Source organism: Staurois parvus, unplaced genomic scaffold, assembly GCF_062004578.1.
Source record: "Staurois parvus isolate SC_StPar_1 unplaced genomic scaffold, SC_StPar_1.0 ptg000147l, whole genome shotgun sequence".
In the NCBI taxonomy this organism is placed as follows: Eukaryota; Metazoa; Chordata; class Amphibia; order Anura; family Ranidae; genus Staurois; species Staurois parvus.
Window position 1 is genome coordinate 8,399,130 of NW_028317943.1, and position 20,022 is coordinate 8,419,151.

Genomic DNA, 20,022 nt, shown 5'->3' on the forward strand with positions numbered 1-20,022 from the left:
TCCCTGGTAACTGGACTTGATTAACCAAGTGGCAGAACTTCCGGGGTCTCAAAGGTCACACTTGCGACCGTGCCCTGGGGTTCTGCCACCTTCGGAGGGCCCCAAGGTGACTGGAAAGTGGCCTGCTCCGGGAGCATAATAAAGGGCCTTGGGATCAGTGGGCAGGGTCCTGGGATCAATGAAAAGGACTCCAGGGGCCCTACATGGTTTCCTGCAATGGGGCCCTGAAGGTTCTAGCTACACCTTTCAGCTTTCAGCGCTGTCACACTTTGAATGACAATTGCGCGGGCATGCGACCCATATGAAATTTTTATCAGTTTTTTGAAACGGCGCTTTCTTTTGGCGGCATTTAAGCACCTCTGGGTTTTTTATTTTTTGCTAAACACACCAAAAACCACAGAAATTTAAAAAAAACAAAAACAAAACTTTTTTCTTAGTTTTTGTTATAAAATTTTGTAAATAAGTGACTTTTCTCCTTCACTGATGTGCGCTGAGGCTGCAGTGATGGGCACTGATAGGCTGCACTGATGGACACTGATAGGTGGCACTGATGAGGAGGCACTGGTAGGTGGCACTGATGGGCATTGACAGGCATCACTGATGGGCACTGAAAGGCAGCACTCATATATGGCATTGACTGGCGGCACTGATAGGTGGCACTGAAAGGCAACTCAGATGGGCACTGATATGTGGCATTGATGAGGCACTGATGGGCACTGGCAGGTGGCATTGATGGGCACTGACAGCTGGCACTGATGGACACTGACAGGTGACACTGCTGGGGCTACACTGATCATCAGTGCACATGTTCCCTCTGAGGAATGCCGATTACCGGCTCTCCTCTAGAGATGTCAGCGTGACAGCTCGTGAGGAGAGAAATGCCGATGATCGGCATTTCCCTATTTACATGCAATCAGCTGTGATTGGACACAGCTGATCACATGACCGAGCCAACATCTTCGGCTCTTTCCATTGATCGGTGATCCGCTGTGTCCGAGGGACACAGCGCGCCACAGATTGACGCGCTGCGTGCCTAGAATGGGAGGACGCCATATGACGTCCTCCCAGAACGAGAGAACTGCCTTGCACTCGTCATTACCTTATATGGCGGGCGGGAGGCGGTTAATCCCAGATCTCTCCATAAAGAGTATCTCTCACTGCCTATTGCTGTCAAAAGGGATGTGTACATTCCTTGTGACAGCACTAAAAGTGATTTAAAAAAAAATTAAAGCAGTGTAAAAAATAAAAAATGTTTTTTGTTTTTTTTTAAAGCATCCCCCAATCCCCTGTGCTCACGCACACGGCAGTCCCACTCATGCAAGGTATCAACACAAACCTCAGATCATGGACAGTAATTCTAGTACCAGAACGCCCCTGTAAATTTTTAAAGCGTGACATGTTTGGTATTTCTTTACTCGGCCTAACATCATCTTTCTCAGAAAATCGACTTACATATTGTGTTTTTTTTTGCATTCAAAGTAAAAAAAAAAGTGTAATTTTTTTTTCTCAAATGTAATCTCTAGGGCCTCTGCTTTGAAAAAATACAAAATGTGTGGGGATTCTTAGAAATTTTCTAGCAACGAATAAAAAACATTAAAAGTTTAAGTCTCCATAAAGCCCCTTTCATTTTTAAATGCACTGTTGCCTAATAAACAGCAACCCTTCATATTTTCCATTGCAATTTAGTCCTTGGACAAGTTTTTTTTTTTAATTTCCACATCACTCTCAAGTGTGATTGCAGTCCTAAATACTTCTCAGCTAAAAGCAGCAACAAATGTAAAAGGCTGAAAGATTGCAGGAAAGTTGTAGTAATAGTGACTAAAACGGACCTAATATCAGATTACTATTCTGAAAAAAAAATAAATTTAATAAATAATCCTGGTTAAGATGATTACAAGTGTTGAGAAGCCAATGCTTTTCATTTTTTCCAAAGATCCCTATGATTAAGTCAGGTATGACAAAACATGTCAGGGTGTGACGGTGCGGCAGACCGGTAGTGACGCAGATACGCAACCGGAAGTGACGAGACGGCGTTCTGTCTGGCAGATCCGGAGGTGGTGAGAGCACCTGCGATATCTGTCTCACTGAAAGGCTATTTTAAATAAGGCTTAACTATTTTTGGAATGTTGTAAGTGCAATATTTTGGCTTATTAAAGTTGTTTACCTTTGGTAATACACGATTATAGTGAATTTCTTCCTCTTTCTATGTAACTATGGAGAGGAATATATATTATGATCCTTGCTACCATTCTTATCATGGGTGATTATTGGAGGAACCTCCCGCTCTTAACAATTTGGAGTCTGTATAAAGTGGAAAAAAAGGCTGTGTTCTGATGATCCTGATTTCTGGAATTTATGCAATAAGGCTCATTAAAGGCTATGTTCTGGTGAGTGCACACCAAAGAGGGGGTGTATGAAAGGCACAGCACGTGGTTTATTTATTTCTACACTAGGCAACACAGAGGATTTACATTGTGGAAGATTTTTTTGGACTTTTTTTGGAATTCATTATTAATTACACTGGACTTATATTTTACAGTGTTTTGTGGGCACTATTATATCATATATAATGTGTTTATTTTTATGTTATATATGTCACATAATATTTGTGTAAATGAGTTTGCACATAGAGACCATCAAAAGGAATTAATGTGACACATATAATGCGGCGCTAATTATCACCAATATTAGGAGTGGTATTTTTTGGAATAAGTTTTACATAGTATTTAAAGTGGCAGCTGATTTGGATGTAATATTGAATATTTAAAAGCATCAATTGGCGCAGTTTAGTGATTAAAATACTCTTAAGAATCACTCTATAAAATAAATGTTTTCACTTTGACTATTTCTACAGATTCCATATTCACCCTGCTGAAAGCAGCACCAAATATAAAAGTGTTGCAGGAAAGTAATAGTTTCCCTTTATTTATAGAATAGCAGATTAATCGCATAGAGAAAAAGAAACGCAATGTTCATAACCAATATATTTCTAAACAGTTCAGTGTGTTTAAGTAAGTCATGCCTAATAAAACGACTCTCAGATCATCTTTTGTTTTGCCTGCTATTAAAGCAGGGTGGAGCTCCACAACATTTATCATCCTAAATAGTCTTCAACAAAGTTATTTTTCTTATATAAAGAATATTCATAATTTTTTTTTTTTTTTTTTTTTTTAGAAAGAGGCACTTTTGATTTAAAAGTCTGTGTTTTGACTATGTTTTAAAATTTGTGCAAAATTTGACATGCTTGATATTCTTGTAATCAAGACATGGGTGTGTACATATCTGTTTGTTTCACCTCTCTCTGTCTGTAGATGGCCATACACTGTGAATTTGCTTTTTTGGTGGTCCTGTTGGTACCCTCCTGTCTGAAATACAAAAGAAATATTGAAGGAGCCAGGTGGAAAATTGTTGACCAGGCAGCATCCAATCCAATAATACCAATAATATTGAAATTTTTTTTTTCAGTGTTGCATTAAAAAGAAAATGCACAAGTTGAAAAAAAATTTTTTTTTAAATGTCCGTTAAGGGACATAGGTATTTAGAAGCATAGGGTTAGGTAGCTGTCTACAGGAGATTCGGCACAAACATTGCTGAAAGCCAGCCCAGCATAACTTCTCCCCCTGCCAGCAGTGCAAGTGTCCTTAGGAGAAAAGATGTCTTTTGTCTGCTCTAAAAAAAAAAAAAAATTAAAAATAAAAGCAAAGAAATGTTTTTATAGCTTTTATCAAACATTTTTTTTTCTACTAGCAAGATACTGCAGATGATGCAGAGCCACTGAGCACATTTTGCAGCTTTCCAGATCTGCTCATTTTTGGCATAGTCTTGGAGGCCCTCCCCTGACTCCGCTGTGAAGAAAAAGCAGGGTCGGCCTGTAATATGCCCATGGACTGTGTTAGATAATCTCCTAGGCACCCTTGGTGCAGTGTGTTAGCCACAGAGTGCCCTACAAGTCCAGAGCCCATCTGCTCTGCCCTGTACCTTCTAAAAGACTTGATGCTCAAGAACACAGATCATTATCCCTTGTCTAAGCCACAACACTCCTGAGAGTCCTCTTTAACTGTTTCAGAGGTGGCTCTCAACTCCATCCTCTCTCCTATCCATAGAGCAATTTACTGCTTTAAAACCACTCATTGCCAGGACATTTTAGACACCTAGGCCTCCAGAATGTGACATTCAGAGGCTACAAGCTAAAATTTCAAACTCTGCCTCTCCCCCTCCTCATGTCTAACCTGCCAATTTCCTCATAAAGACAGACAAACCTCTGCTGCTGTGGCAGAAAATAATATTTTTTTTACTACTTTTACAACGCACAACGGGGGCCACTCACCCCATTCTAGATTTGAAGGTCCTCCAAAACACAAAACACAAAAACACATTTTATTTCATTTTCCGAAAAATGGACAAAAATTACAACTTCAAAATACTCACCATGCCTCTTACTAAATACTTCAAACTTTCTACTTTCCAAAAATGGGTGATTTGGGGGTATTTGTACTGTCCTGGCATTTTAAGACCTCAAGAAATGAGATCTTGAGGCAGTCAGTACATCAGGATTGATCAATTTTCACATAAATATACCATGGCTGTAGACGCTATAACGTTCCTACAGATAATAATATACACTAATTTTAGTTATTTTTAACAAAGAAATATAGCAGAATACATGTTGGCCTAAATTTATGAAGAAAAATTTAGTTGCAAAATTTTATAACAGAAACTAAGAAAAATGTTTGTTTTTCACACTTTTTCACACACACTCGCCAATGGTGATTATCATGAAAAGAAAACTGAAAGAGTTTTTTCTCTCAGATTTCCCATGTATTTTTCATTTTATGTAGGATTTTAAAGAAACCTGCTTTAATGCAGTTGTAAACTGATATACACAGTGAAGTGACTGGCCTCAGATGATATACAGAGATGAAACAAATCCTCCTACTTAAGTTTTACCAGATTATCTGCAAAAGTTTGGTCTCTACATCCTTTGAAAGTGCAGAATATTCACAGTCTCAGTTCTGAAAAGCAGAGGTGGGGAGCTGAAGTTACACTCTGCAGAGCACAGTGAGAGGAACCCTGAGCCCTTTTTTAGAGTGAAGCCCCCCCCCCCCCCCCTCACACTGCAAACAGTGGCATTGAGGCCGTCAATCACAGGCTGTGTTTTAAAGCCCCCTCCTCTTTTTACCTTTTTCTCTCTTGGTGCCAGGAAAACCTGTCAGAAGTGACTCCTGAAGATAGCAGAGGAACAAGGCAGCAGAGGGAAATTAAACTTAAAGTGGTTGTGAAGGCTAAAAGTTTTTTTACCTTCATGCATTCTATGCATGAAGGTACAAAACATTCAGTATGCAGCTCTCTCCCCAGCCCTCCCAATACTTACCACGGCTCTCTAGGGTCTCTCCATAGTCTCACCCTCCTCATTGGCTGAGACACAGCTGCGAGAGCTATGGGCTTCTGCTGCTGTCAGTCACACCCAGTGAGGAGGAAATGGAGGGTAGTGCCAAGCCGTGGTCTGTATGTCTCTTATAGACGCACACAACGGGGCTTGGAAGCGAGCACACACGATTACCCCCAGAGCAAGCAGCTTTCTCTGGGGGCACTCAGCAGAGGGGAAGAGCCAGGAGCACTGGTGTTGGACCCTAGAAGAGGAGAATCGGGACTGCTCGTGGCTTGTCTATAATGCTCTGGATTGAGACAAGTACACACCATAGGGGGATATGCTTTATTCATATAACATGCAGACAGTAACATACAGACTAAGTGTCGGTTCACACTGATGCGGTGTGGAATTCGCAGCGATTCCTGTGCATTTCCCTCACTGCATCTCAATCGCACTCCATTCATGTGAACCACTGCTGGTGCCTGTTACGTTAACACTCCAAAAATGGTTCGCAAGATGCAGTGCAATTGGCTGAATCAGATTGCGTGGGTGTGAACACCCATGCGATCTGATTCCAGTACGGGGAAAGAAAAAAAAAGATGCCTGCACCTTTCATGAGGGTGCAGTGTGATTTGTGGTGCAATTTAACCCATACAAAATGGCTCAAATCACACTGCAAAGAATCGCATGTGATTTGAACAGGAATGCGTTGCAATTCCTGTCCGAATCACATGTTGTTTCCTGCACCACAATAGTGTGAGCTGTGACTTGGGGTGACCATTCATCTCACTATGAATGCAAACTGTATTCCTCCCTTGTATACATGGCTGTATAGGGGCAGACCCTGATATCTGGGATCTTTGTATGCTGTGATAACCACACAAAGGCAAAGTGGCCTTGTGGTATATTTTTGACATTCAATCCAAATAGCAGCTGTACTATTTTTCTGTATAATATATTTTGTAATCTTACAGTGTTCACCTTTTAGTGACAAAAAAAATCCATCTATATTGCAGATTTAACTGTATAGTAAATGAGCCTTACTTTCAAAACTGTTTCTTCTGTGGGCTCCCCCTCTCGTCCTACCTGGATGGTAGGAGATACCGACCATTGGAAGCACGGCCCCAGCACCTCACAAACAAGCACTTGGTTATGAGAACTCAACTTGCCTAAACCCACATATGCAGTCCACATTCGCACAGCAGTAGCTCAGGAGTTCAGTGTTCTGCGAGTGGAAAAGAGAGCATACTAGGGAGCCCACAAATGAAGCAGTTTCAAAATAGGGATAATTTTAAAAAATGGAGGACAGCATTTTAATGTATAGTGAAAGCTGTAATAAATATGGAATGTGTTTTAAAAAGATCATTAAACGTAAACAAACTTTTAAAACATTTTTATAATCCACTTATTAATAATAAGGATTGAGTGACGTATTTTAACATTTTGTATGCTGTTTCGTTATAGGTATTTGGAAAAGTATGAGAAGGTTCATCATTTTGGAGAAGACGATGATGAGGTCCAACCTGGTAATCCAAAACCGCAGCTCCCCATTGGTGCAATACCATGTACTTACAACTACCAGCAGCATATTGTACCAGGTGAAAAATCTGATCTATTTATTATTTATTTATTTCAGGTACTTATATAGCGCTGTCAATTTACGCAGAGCTTTACATATATATATAGTACGTTCACATCAGTCCCTAACCCTCAAGGGGTGTACAATCTAAGGTCCCTAACTTACATTCATACATACACATATTAGGGCCAATTCACCTACCGGCATGTCTTTGGAGTGTGGGAGGAAACCAGAGTACCCAGAGGAAACCCATGCAGGCACAGGGAGAACATGCAAACTCCAGGCAGGTGGTGCCGTGGTTCTATGAGCAGTATGCTTACACAGTAAAAAATAAATCTTCAGCTTTATAGCTTGGTGGTTTGCAAAAGCATACACGTCTGATTAGTGATGCATTTTACTGCTATTGTCATTGCAAATTAGAATTCTTCCCTGTTAGAAGATTTCTCTCTATTCCTTTTCTGGTGACAACTTTTTCTGGTGAAGTTTGAATTTTTCCCTCTGTTAGTCCCCATGGCAGTGGTCATCAGGACAAAGAGAAAGTGGATCTTCCAGAAGGGACGTAGGCAGCTATAACAAGCTACATTCTAATGGTCACCTGATTGTATGACAACAGTTATTGTGTTTTTTCTTTCCATTTTTTTTAATGAAATTTTTTTTCATTACAGATTATTTACGACAAAGTTATGGGCTTACCATGGACTTCAACACACCAAATGATTACAACAAACTGGTGCTTTCACTGTTATCTGGACTCCCTAATGAAGTGGACTTTGCAATTAATGTTTGCACACTTCTCTCTAATGAAAGCAAGCATGTAATGCAGCTTGAAAAGGACCCAAAAATTATCACCTTGTTGCTTGCAAATGCTGGTGTATTTGATGACAGTAAGTACAAGTGCCTGTTTTGGCTTAGTGGAGTTTATTTTGACTTTGTTTAACCTCTTGTTGACCGCGTAATATATATATAATATATATATAGCGGCATGAAAGGTGGCCTTTAACACCCAGCTGTTGCACGTGTGCTTCCACAGCGGCAAGAGATTATGTACTGAGAGCGTGCTCACTGACCATGCTATCACCTACAGTTGTTGGTCAAGGCCTGATTGGGAGCCAGTGTGACAGGCTAAAGAGCATGTGATCACTGTGAGAGCCATCAAATCAGTCACCTGATACAGTAGCTGCTCTGCCTCTCAGGCATTAAAGCCCACTTAAAGGGCCACCAGGTGGCAGTAGTACAGAGTTAAAGGAATGCCTGCCAGCAAGATGCCTGAAATTATTAGGTGTAATGGTGCCTGGTGAGAAACAGCTGCTCTTTTTCAGGCGATTTAGTGAAGCACTGGTCTGTTAGCTAGCTCTGGTCTGTGAAGAAGAACTTATCTATTTAAAATGTAGGTGTTTAAGTTTTTTCATGCACATGGAGGTAATTAACTTTTGTAAAAGTTCACCTAAAATCAACTGCTTTCCTTTATTCCATTAAAAACATGTGAATTTTAGAGTACGAATACCCACATGTTCGCTGGAGTGGTTGAACCTGTAGAGCATCAGGCAACTGGTGCCTCTGGAAATCTCATTCTGAACTCCTTTTTCTGATCCTTTGTAAGAATGGCATCTGCTTCTGTTACTTCAATGTTAGAGGCAGGTCATCCTAGCACACAGGTATTTCAGGCATCTAAAATTTATATTCTTTTATTGAAAGAGAAAAAGGAACTGGGGTCCTAAAATCAATTCAGGTCTGCCTCTAGCCTCTTCGGAGAAGCTGAAAGAAACTTTCAGTATTATTTCAGTGTAGATAACTTTGTCTCTGCTTCTGGAAGCATTTTCCAGGCAGATACAACTAACTATGGTGCTGCCTTTCCTCTGTTACACGTTCCAAAAAAACAGAAAAGAGCCTTTGCAGTGGCTCCTCTGGCTCTGGTATTTTCAGGGCTCCAGTACCTGCCAGTTTTCATCTCCATAGATATTTGTGTTTTATGAATTTCTTGCAATTTACCCTCCAGCTGTTCCTCAGCTAAAAAACGTGGACCTTTAGAGATCTGTAAAGAGGGTACTTGATGGCAGCAGTGTCTCCCAACTTCCCCTCCTGTTCTGTGGTATTTCGCATTTAGCTATTTTTTAATGTAGCTTTCAGCAGCCCCTCATCAGATACTTTTTGTTTTTGAATTTCCATTTGTGGCAACTTTCCTCTTATTCACAAAGCATAAAAAAGGTCCCTTAGTTCCTAGAATCTCATTTAAAATGTTTATAGTAAAAAACAAAATTAAACTGTTATTTTTATTGTAACCCTTCCTTGTTTTATTTGAATATGGATTACTAGCAGATATAGGTTGGGGATCAGAAAGGCTAATTAACCATATATTTAATGTGCTTACGTTTTAATGTTGTGTTTATTTTTTAAAATTTTGTTATTTCATTCTTTTATGGTTTTAATTTTGGCAATTAACAGCTCTGGGATCTTTTTCTGCGGTTTTTGGTGATGAATGGAAGGAAAAAACAGACAGGGATTTTGTACAGGTAATGTATTTATTCTAAACGTGCTTTAAAAACTTTGAAAAAATAGAACTGATAAATATATGTGTATCAGCACACATCCTAATTGTAACTTTCAAGGGTGCTCTCACACTGCCACACTGCGCTTTGGTCGCATCATGGGTACAGCACAGTGTATCCGCAGGTTTCATGTGGGTCAGCTGCACTGTCTCATTGACTTCTATTATGTCCTGCAGTATTGGTACACTTTCAGAAAACACCACAAAATTGTGAAACATAATAGAGGTCTATGGGAAAGTGCAGCTAACCCTCTTGAAAACCCAGGTATGTTGCTGTGTGGTCCCATGAGTTTATTGGTTATGCATAGATAAATCACTATAAACCATTGACCATCCTGTAATGTTGCCAAGACTTGAGAATGGATCAGTACACAGGGCTGCAAGTTGAGTCAGGCTCTAATGTACAAAGCAAAGAAATGACACCTTCCCAGAGGAGTTCCCAAAGAGGTTTATACAGCGGAGGAGTAGCAAGTCAGAATTCCTGCATAGAAAAGAAATAATAGGCTGTGCCTGGTCAGAGGGCATGTTGGCTGAACATACTACGTAATACAGGCATGCTGTGTATCTACACAGTGGACTTTACTTTGGAATGGCCAGCCAAAGGATGAAAACTGAACACACTAACACAGATCAGCTTGTGTGCTTTGTGTGGACCATTTAGAACCATGTTTCTTAACCTGTTTTCAGTGACGGTACCAGTGTTAGGGCTCATGTACACTGCAGCTCATAAACTAACGTTTAGGAGCTGTTCAGTGTTTTTTTTCAGCAGCCCCTGAAGTCACCCTGATGTTTTCCTATGTGTCCATGTACACATCTTCGTTTAGAGTCGTTTACAGACATTTGAGTTTACAGTTGTTTTTTTGAATGCAGAAAACTTGCGTCCAGCAGTTGATTTTATCACCGTTTCAAACGCAAAACGTTTGTAAACGCGGCAAATTTTTTTTTAACTCTTCCAGTTCCCGATGCTGTCCAGAGCCTTTTTTCATCATGAAAAATGCATGCAAAGCGTTTTCAGGGTACTCAGATGGACAAAACACTGAACACAGGATGTTCCTACCAAGCTTGTCACACATTGTAATGACCAAGTCACACCTCAGACCTCTTCCACCCTTGGAAACAAAAGATATTTAAATGACCATTCACACCTCAAATTCCTCATGAAGACCCCCTGCCAGGAGGTCTTAATGACTCCCTCCACCAGACACCTTTCCCACCCTTGGAAACAAAAGAAATGTTAATGAGCAACTCGCACCTAATCTCAACGCAGACTGCTCTCTCTGCTTCTACTCTCTGTATTTCTTTGAAACAGTCTGAAATAGTTAATAATTTACCACTTTTCAGTGCATTCTGGACATTTGGCAGGTTCTCCTGTGCTTATCTTTAAAAAAACGCTTCTAAACGCAAACGTGCATAAACACCTTATGCAAACGTGGCTAAACAGATGTTTTTTTAACCTACGTTTTCCAGCAGTCAGTTTCCATTGTTCAGAAGTGTCCCGTGTACATGAGGCCTAAGGGGTTCATTCACACATGAATTTGGGGGGTCAGTAAAACCAAATTGTTGAGCTGCATTTCTACCACCACCTCCAATTGCTCCCCTTTGATCTGCGGAGACACTGGCCAGAGTTGTACACATGCGTAGATGATGCAATGCTTTGCTTCACGGCTGCAGCTGGCATGATGCAGGAATGATGGCGGCACAATGGGGCAGCATTTAGGGGGTTAAAACAGGCAGTGAAGAGGCAACATATCACCTCCTCACCGCCTGTTAAATACACACACATAAGCTCACATAATATACACATTCATTTAACACACACATATAGCCTTTTTTAAAAACACAGATTTATTGTACCTGGCAGATCCAGATGGCAGGATTAAGCAGGTACTTCAAATCAGAGTGCATTAAAATGATAGACTATGATGTATAAAACACACACACTCACACACGAAAAATGTATATTTACTTACAAAAATATATATACGTATATTTATGCTGTATATAAGCTACTCAGTAAAAAGGTAATTTCATCTGCTGAGCTATCTACTGCTTTTGGCTTAAAGATATAGTATATTTAATCGGCTATTACCCATATGTACAGCAATTGTGAGTGAAGGGCAAATAGTTGCCCTAATAGATTAACTATCTTTACACGTTTCTCTAGAATTTTGTATACAGTAATAAACATTTTTAGCAACATATTTGTGTGACAGGCACTTACTGCATTCACCTTCTTGTCAAAAAAGCCATTCTCCAGCACGGCTGCTCTCCTTGAAGTATAGAGAATTCTTTTGGCTAAAATTCAGTTTTAAAGTGCCATATTTTTTTTTTTGTTTCAGTTTTGGAAGGATATTGTTGATGACAATGAAGTTCGTGACCTCATATATGACAAAAGTAGATCTCAAGGTAGGCTGTCTGATGCATTCATGTGTATGGAACAATGTATGGAAACCATAGAGAAAGGTGCATAAGTCCATAAAAGTCCTACACCAATTTGTGTGCCAAAAATGATCAAGTGCTCAATAAATTGCTTTGTTCCAATCCTCTTTGTGCTCCACCACTGTGTACCACTATATTGCACTCACTGACCATTCATGACCCCTTAATTAAAAGGTCTAATGCGCTTTTCAATTTTTTGCAATTCCATAGCAGCATGGATCAAAAAGATAAACTTCTCATAGTGTAGTAAATGTAGTAAAAGTTGTATATTAAGAACAGATAATTGTACTTACATTAGCTGGTGCCCAATCCTGGGCACTAATACAATAAAGCCTGCGTGCGTTCCAGTGACCAGAAACGGATGTGACGTAAGTGGACGCGGATGTGGCTAGACATGATGCTCTGCTTCTTCATGCTTTGCATAACTTTTTTCACAAGTGCATTTGCACTCTAAGAGGCATCTAACACACAGTGTATTACTGATGTTGGTATTATAACACTGATGATCTTTGGCAAACACTAATATACACATTTTTTAAGGGGTTGCACTATTTTCAGAAGGTTAACTCACTTGGTTAATATATTTTTTATGTAGTAAGAGAAGGCACTCAGTTTATATACTTCATAGAGAAAGGTGCATCCTCTTATCCTAATCATACAGGAGCACAGACATAGTAATCATAGACCCTGGTTTATAGGCCCACCACCTTCGGGTGATTGGACACGAACAAAGCTTTTGAGGACCTGCTCTCTCTTGCGGAGACATCACTCTTCACTTAAAATGGAATTTTAACCTGGAAAAAAAATATTGGTAAACAGGCTCAATTTTTAATGTAGGAGAGGCATACGGTGTCTCTTCTGCATTAAAGATCTTTACTTGTCTCTGTGCCTTACCAGGTGGAAGTTCATTTTTTTTGCAGATGTAGCCTTTGGCCATAAGGTTCATACAGCAGCACTGTGAAGTTGGATCTGTTGTCCTTTGTGTGTGTTGGGCCTGTTGGCACAATCCTGTTTGCCTTCTGTCACCGACCCTTCTTATTCATTGCTTTGCGATGTCCCATTGTCTGTGAATACTATGCATGTGTCCTGTCCTATCCTGTACTGTACGATTAAGATGAGAGGAATCTTGACTTACCTGTAAATTACATTTATTAAAGTGATGTACAGAACACAGGCCACCCTCCATTCTATTTTACAAGGACTTTCGTGGTGGGGAAGGGCTATGGGGCGTGGGGGGGTACCCTGAATGGGCATGGCCTTAAAAGCTTTGGCAGTGTCACCTGAAAGTATGTATGAGCTTATAATAAACCAGGGTGTCCAAGATATGGAATTTTACAGGTAAGAAAAAATTCCTCTTTTTTTTTCAGCTTTTTAAAAAAAAAAGGTTTTCATTAATTGAATGAATTTTGCTGTAAAACAAGAATTTCACAAAAAGCATTTTAACCATTTCTCCAAGTACAAGTCATCATTTTAGACTTTTTTATTAGCTTGGCAGCACATAGACCCTTTCTTTTTATATTTTGTTTTTGCAGTTCATTTTTCATTCCCTGGTTTAAAATTTGATACAGCATACAAATGCAAGCATTCTATTTTAATATAAAAAATGTATGTTGTATGATCTGATATTCTTCAGCTGGTAAGCGTATGTGCATGCTTTGAATACTTTTGTAATGAGTGGATTTTTCACATCAGAAAAGGGTAGTTTATTTGGTCCAATATCCTAGAAAATTGCAATCAATGTGTGACTTTACAAATTGTCAATAAACCGTGGTCCATAAGGTTTTACAAGAATTTGAAAAAAAAACCTTAGTAACAGTGACACAAAAAGACATAGGGGTTAAGAACCGCAGCATCACATTTTCACAGATCTATGTGGTTGGCAGCGCATACAAAACTATTATTTTTAACATGGTTAGCATCTAAGAAAATAGGTTAACAAGAAAAAATATTTGGGGCAGGGCATACCCTCTGTAAACCTCATGGTGGCAAAACTATGAATCAAATACAGCTGTTAGGGTGTTGTAACCAACGGGCCCTTATTTTTTTTTTTAGAGTTTTTATTTAGACATCCCCTATGGTCATAAATAATTTTCAATGGGGAAGAGTACTATTGATGTCAGATATCCATGTGTTAACATTTAGAAGGGGGAGCTTGTATCCAGGTACGTGGAGTCAGTTTTCTGGCGATGAATAACGTTTAATGTAAGAATATAACAGTGAATTTGTCAGTTACAAGATTGATAAAAAGTCCCAATAAACATTGCTTAGGTCCAGGGAGATTGGAGATTCCATTTTATGCAGAAACGTCACTCTCTGTGCCCAATGTCTCTGGATCGTGGGAAAAGCCCACAATAGATGATAAAAGGTTCCAGGGGCACTCTAACACTTTGGATACAGTGGGCTGTGGTTGGGACCAAATCTGGATATGATAATTGGTATTAAGTAGGTTCTGTGCATTCATGAAAGCTGTGTGAGCCTATCTGATTGTTTGGGTGACACCAGTTTGCAAATATCTAGAAGTTCACTTCACTGGATCTTTGAGAATATGCCACTGTAATTTGTCTGCTATGACCCCAGATAAAGCACTTGCTAAGAGAATTCATAACTTTTAAGGTGTTTCAAAGGGAGATATACCAGGGAGTGCCATAGGACATAAAGGATCTTGGGCAGTAAGATCATCTTTTTTTTTTTTTTTTTTTTTTTTTTTTTAAATTCCCTCTTCCCATGACACCTAATGGGAACTTAGACCATGTTTGGGTTTTTGCCTCGAGACTAGGTTCACATTTTTTGTCCGCGCCTGAATCGCATCACGTGGATGTTCACATCCATGCACTCCGATTTCTGGCAATCGCACTGTATTTTGCAATCTGTTTCGAGATGATAATTTAATATCGATACCCGAAACAGATCGCACGAACACTGTGTGGTGTGGTGCCGGAAACGCACAGGATTTTCTGCGTTTCCCGCATCGCATCAGTGTGACCCAGTACTAAAGGATCAGTTCACCTTTTGGGAAAAAATAATAAATACGCATATTTTTGCAGAAAACAAAATGTGCATTTATTTTTTTCCCTAAGGAGTCTGGAAAACTTGTACCCATGATCAGTGAATCATGGGTGCAATGCCAGACCCCTGCAGACCAGCCCTGCAGCTTTCAGCCCGTACTTTCATTCGGGCTGACTGTTCACCAGCTGCAGGGCTTGTGAATCAGCTATGAGGCCCCTCTTCAACGACCCCGCAGTCCATTCAATACTACAAGCAGTCAGCTGCAAAGATAGACAGTTATAGTTCATGCATTCACAAGAAACTAAATGACCTAGCTGCGTGGGAGGAGCCCTGCATGGCCATTTTTTTCTTTTTCAGACCGTGACAGCGGGCATGGAGAAAAGATCCCCCGCTCATTATCACAGGTAGGGGGGAGAGGTTGCAGCTGCTGGAATTTGTTGGGGTCGTTTCACACGGGCATTCCGTTTTTTATTTTTTTCATAAGTTGTCACTTTTTTTTCAAAGAAAAAAACGTATCAGTTTTTCAGCTGTTTTTACATCCACAACCAATGCAGAAATGGACCTTTGTCCATTTACATCCATTTTTCATCCGTTCCGTTTTTATTGTAATGGAACAAAAAATAGGGATTTGATCCTTTCCAACAAACTGATGTTGACAGATGCGGATGCAAATGGGTGATCATCCGTTTACATCCGGTTTTCCATAGAGATGCATAGATGCCCGTTTTTCATCCATCAACAGAATGCCCATTTGAAAGGGGTTCTTGCTAGGTTTAGGAATTAGAATAATTAGGGCTCCTCTCATTGAGCCAAGGCAAAGCTGATAAATCAAATATACTACTGAACAACTAAGTTTGGGGGCACAAATTTTCCACATAATGCACTTCTAATTCTCCTAGTAAGCCATCTACAACTGCCCATGGTAAGTTCATAAGTAGAACGTGGTGCATCAAAAAAAAAAAAAAGTCCATTCATCAGTTGTGGAAACTCTGAGTGAGCAATCTGAAGATCAGAGTGTATTACAGTTAGGGAGTCTAAATTGCAATAAAATTGACAAAACTCAGCAGTGATTAGCTTAGATATGGCAACAGCTGACCATTCCTCTCCTACCACTGACACTCAGCATGGGATGTCTGCAGGGAGGTTTCCCTGCACCACTTTTGTGTGAACTCGGGCTATGACAAGCCTGGGTTCACATAGGAGCAGTGGGGAAACTGCATGTGTTTTGGACAGGAATCACATTCCTGTTCAAATGGCATGCTATTCTTTGTGGTGCAATTGGCGTCCATTAATGCAAATCACACTGCAATGTATCGGTACTCGGGGTATCGGTAGCGAACGTATCAGTACTTGTGCTCGCCGATTAAAAACAACAATATCGGTGCATCCCTACTAGTAACTATATAGGAACTATACCTAACAGAGACATATACAGCAGTCAAGACCTGGCAGCAATTTTAAGCTTTTAACTATCTTACAATGTTCAAAAGATTAGCTTGCATTTTATTTTAAGACTGTATAAACTGTAAGGTATATTTGTGCACTTGTCAAAGTTTTCTATCCAGAACGTATTCTGCCATACAAAGAGTAAAATTGTATCTTTTCTTTGCTATGAATATGACAGTAAAACAATGTGTATTGCCAACGAATCATGTAACTTAATTCTTTTTACATGTTTTTTTATTTATTTTTTTTTATCCCCAGAAGGTACATCTCCTGAGTCTTTATGGGACTCGCTATTTCATCCACCTCGGAAACTGGGTATAAATGACATTGAAGGACAGCGTGTTCTACAGATAGCGGTCATTTTGCGAAATCTTTCATTTGAGGAAAGCAATGTAAAACTTTTGGCAGCTAATCGGACTTGTCTCCGCTTCTTATTACTGTCAGCTCATAGTCACTTTATTTCTCTACGGCAACTGGGTCTTGATACGTTGGGGAATATTGCAGCAGAGGTGAGAAATATAATGCCAATTCACCATTTTTAAGTTAAATTTTTGTAGCCAACAACATGGCTCCCTTTTACATGTGGCTTGTGTGTGATGCTAATACAACCAACTTACTTACTGATAAGATTTTTTTAGCAATGTTCTCAACTAAAATGTGAGTGCTTTGATTGTGGTTATAATTCATGCAGGCAGATTAATAAGGAGTAGTGGTTCAATTCTGTAAGCACTTCAGGTTATAAATGAGATTTATCAAAATGTAATTATGAGATGTACCAAAATGTAATAATCTCCTGTAATACTTACCACCCCTTTATTTGTTGAAAGTACACTAATCCCTGTTGAATTCAGAGGACTGTCCCATCTGTAACCTTGTCATAATTAATTTCAGAACCAATATCCTACAGTTAATTTTCTCACTGGGCTAAAAACTTTAATAACTTCTAATTTTTGTAAAATGAAGCAGCAAACTTGGGAAGGTGGTGTTGCAGTGTGTGTTCAGTACTTTGTAAGGGCCGTGTTGCACTAGAAACTTTGTAGCAGCTGCAAACCTCCTTGCTTAAAGTGATATTAAGTATTTTGTTGTTATACTTACCTGCTCTGTGCAATGATATTGCACAGAGTGGTCCCTTACTTCCTCTTCTGGAGCCCCCTTCTGGCACTGTCTGCTCCTTCTCTCCTCCGGGTTTCTTCTCAGCAAGCATGGTGCTGAGGGGGCACACGCGTAGACGTACTCTCTAGCTGGGCTGTGTGCATCCATAGATACAGCACCAGTAAGCCCCACCCCCTCTCACTCCGCACAGGAGTTTGACTGACAGCAGAAGAGGCTTATGGCTCTCGCTGCTTTCGGTTAAGATCAGGAAGAAAAGCGAGCTGCCAGGGGCAGTGCTTGATCGATAGTCGGGTAACTCTGGGACAGTGGCCACAAGTTGTGTTTTTTTTTTTTTTAAGGTTAAAGTAGAGAATGCATTAAGGTAAAATTCACTTAGACTTTGGAACCTCTTTAATCTGGCCATGGATGGATTGAAATTTGGCCGGTTCAGCAGGAACTGGCCTAATTTCAATCCATGTTTTGCCATTCCTACCCGACAGAAGTTAAATCTAACAATCAACCTCTGTCAAACTGGAATGTCGAATAACTTGTTGATCAGCAGCTGCAGCAATGGTATGCGGAGGAGTCCCATTGTCAATACAATGGCATAGTGGGGAAGCTTCCTCCATCCACCTCTCTTGTGTGAAAAGGGGAATCTGCTTATTTATTTTCTTTTTTTTTTTTTTATTTCGTGTATCGGTCTGCTGGCTGATCAAAAAAAAAAATCCATCTATGGCCAGCCTTATTCTCTCTGGCAATTGTAGCTAGTTTCTTTAGCTGCTACAAATCACTGAACAAAATTGCTTGTGTGACATTGACCTTATTCTCCAAAGCCCACAACCTCCCTTAATTTTTGGTTATTTGACTGTTATACTGTTGATTTTTATTATTTTCAATATTATTTTTCTGCTTTAGCTTCAGCTAGATCCTGTTGACTTCAAAACCACTCACCTTATGTTTCACACTATCACAAAATGCCTAATGTCAAGGGACAGGTTCTTAAAAATGAGAGGTAAGTTTTTTCAGAAATTGTCAGTGAAAAAGCATTGATTATTCTCAGCTTTTGTTAACCTTCACAATGGTTTGCTGTGGTTTACTATCAGGCATGGAAATCTTAGGAAACTTGTGTAAGGCTGAAGATAATGGTGTTCTTATATGTGAGTATGTGGATCAAGATAGCTACAAGGAAATCATATGTCATCTTACTCTGCCGGATGTCCTGCTTGTAATCTCTACTCTTGAGGTGCTCTATATGCTTACAGAACTGGGAGAAGTGGCCTGTGTGAAGATAGCAAATGTAGAGCGAAGCATAGGTAAGTCATTTCTGGGGTACTTTAAGGACTTGGTCAGATTTGCTGCTTCCCTATGTGCTGAATAATAAATGAAGTAAGCACTTTGGGTTTCAAATCATACATTGCTTTTCCTTTTGCCGTTTATTAAGGGTTTCACTCTATGGTAACGTACACCATAATCCTACTATAGTTACTGTTTTTAAAAGTGTGTATCAGAAATTGTTTTATAGCATGTTTTTATAAGATAAGTTCAGCTTTAGGAACATGTTCCACTCATTTTTAGAGTGGAACATATAACACATTCCCACCGCTGAAGCTGCTGCCCAATCCTCCCTGCTTCCTGCGACAGCAGTACAGGGAGAAGTTCCCTATACTAGCTGTCACTTTTTTTTTTAAAAAGTGTGGCTCTGCCCACACAGCTACGCTATTCACTCACAGAGTTCTGTGAATGAACTACAGATCGGCTTGTAGTTTTCAATGAACTACCAGGGTGCTGTTGAACAATGTGGTAGTTCATTGAGTCTTCCTGTCAGACTGTATCTGTTTGCTCGTACGGGATGTACACATACACTGACAGTTTGCAGGAGTCCTGCATGGCACCAGCAATCTGCTTATCACTGGTGCAATGCTTTCCAGGTTCCAAGAAGAGAAAAAAATTGTAAATGCACTTTTTTTTTTTTTTACCCACAAAAGGGCATTATATATATATTTTTTAAGTGAACTTATCCTTTAAAAGCCATGAGTATTTCTGATTTTCATCCCTATTTTTAATTGGTTGTTCACTATTTGTGTTGATTGTTGCAGATACTCTAGTATGCCTTATTTCAATGGACATACAAATGTTTGGGCCCGATGCACTTACAGCGGTAAAACTTATAGAGCATCAAAGTTCCAACCACCAGGTAGTGTCGGAAATCCGCCCTCAAACTGTTGAGCATGTGCCTGCTGCAACCAATCCAAACCCTGCTCCAGGTAATTTTAAAAATGTTTGTTACCTGCTTTTGTTTTGTTTGTACATTTTAAGTAACAAAAAGTGTGGTTGTTAATGCATTTAAATCTATCTTATGTGTTCCCTGACCTATTAACCACTTGCTGACCATACGTGTCTATATACATACAGCCTGTCTGCAAGTGATTATTAGAAGTAGTTTTCTAGCTACAAATGCAGATTTCAATGTGTGGAAATGTATAAATTAAATTGCCACAGAGAGCAAGTGTATAAAGAAGTTTGTAGCATAATGTTAAGAATTAT

The 20,022-nt window shown here is 39.7% G+C and overlaps 1 protein-coding gene across 1 annotated transcript in view; it reads left to right on the top strand.

Moving 5' to 3' along the window:
- ARID2 (AT-rich interaction domain 2) overlaps positions 1-20,022 on the top strand; it is a 124,195-nt gene that overhangs the window by 44,606 nt on the left and 59,567 nt on the right. The window contains exons 4-11 of the mRNA XM_089674013.1: positions 6,836-6,969; positions 7,616-7,834; positions 9,393-9,460; positions 11,835-11,901; positions 16,645-16,895; positions 18,394-18,490; positions 18,582-18,791; positions 19,575-19,742. Coding sequence (XP_089530139.1) covers positions 6,836-6,969; positions 7,616-7,834; positions 9,393-9,460; positions 11,835-11,901; positions 16,645-16,895; positions 18,394-18,490; positions 18,582-18,791; positions 19,575-19,742 — 1,214 coding nt within the window. The remainder of the gene's footprint in view (positions 1-6,835; positions 6,970-7,615; positions 7,835-9,392; positions 9,461-11,834; positions 11,902-16,644; positions 16,896-18,393; positions 18,491-18,581; positions 18,792-19,574; positions 19,743-20,022) is intronic.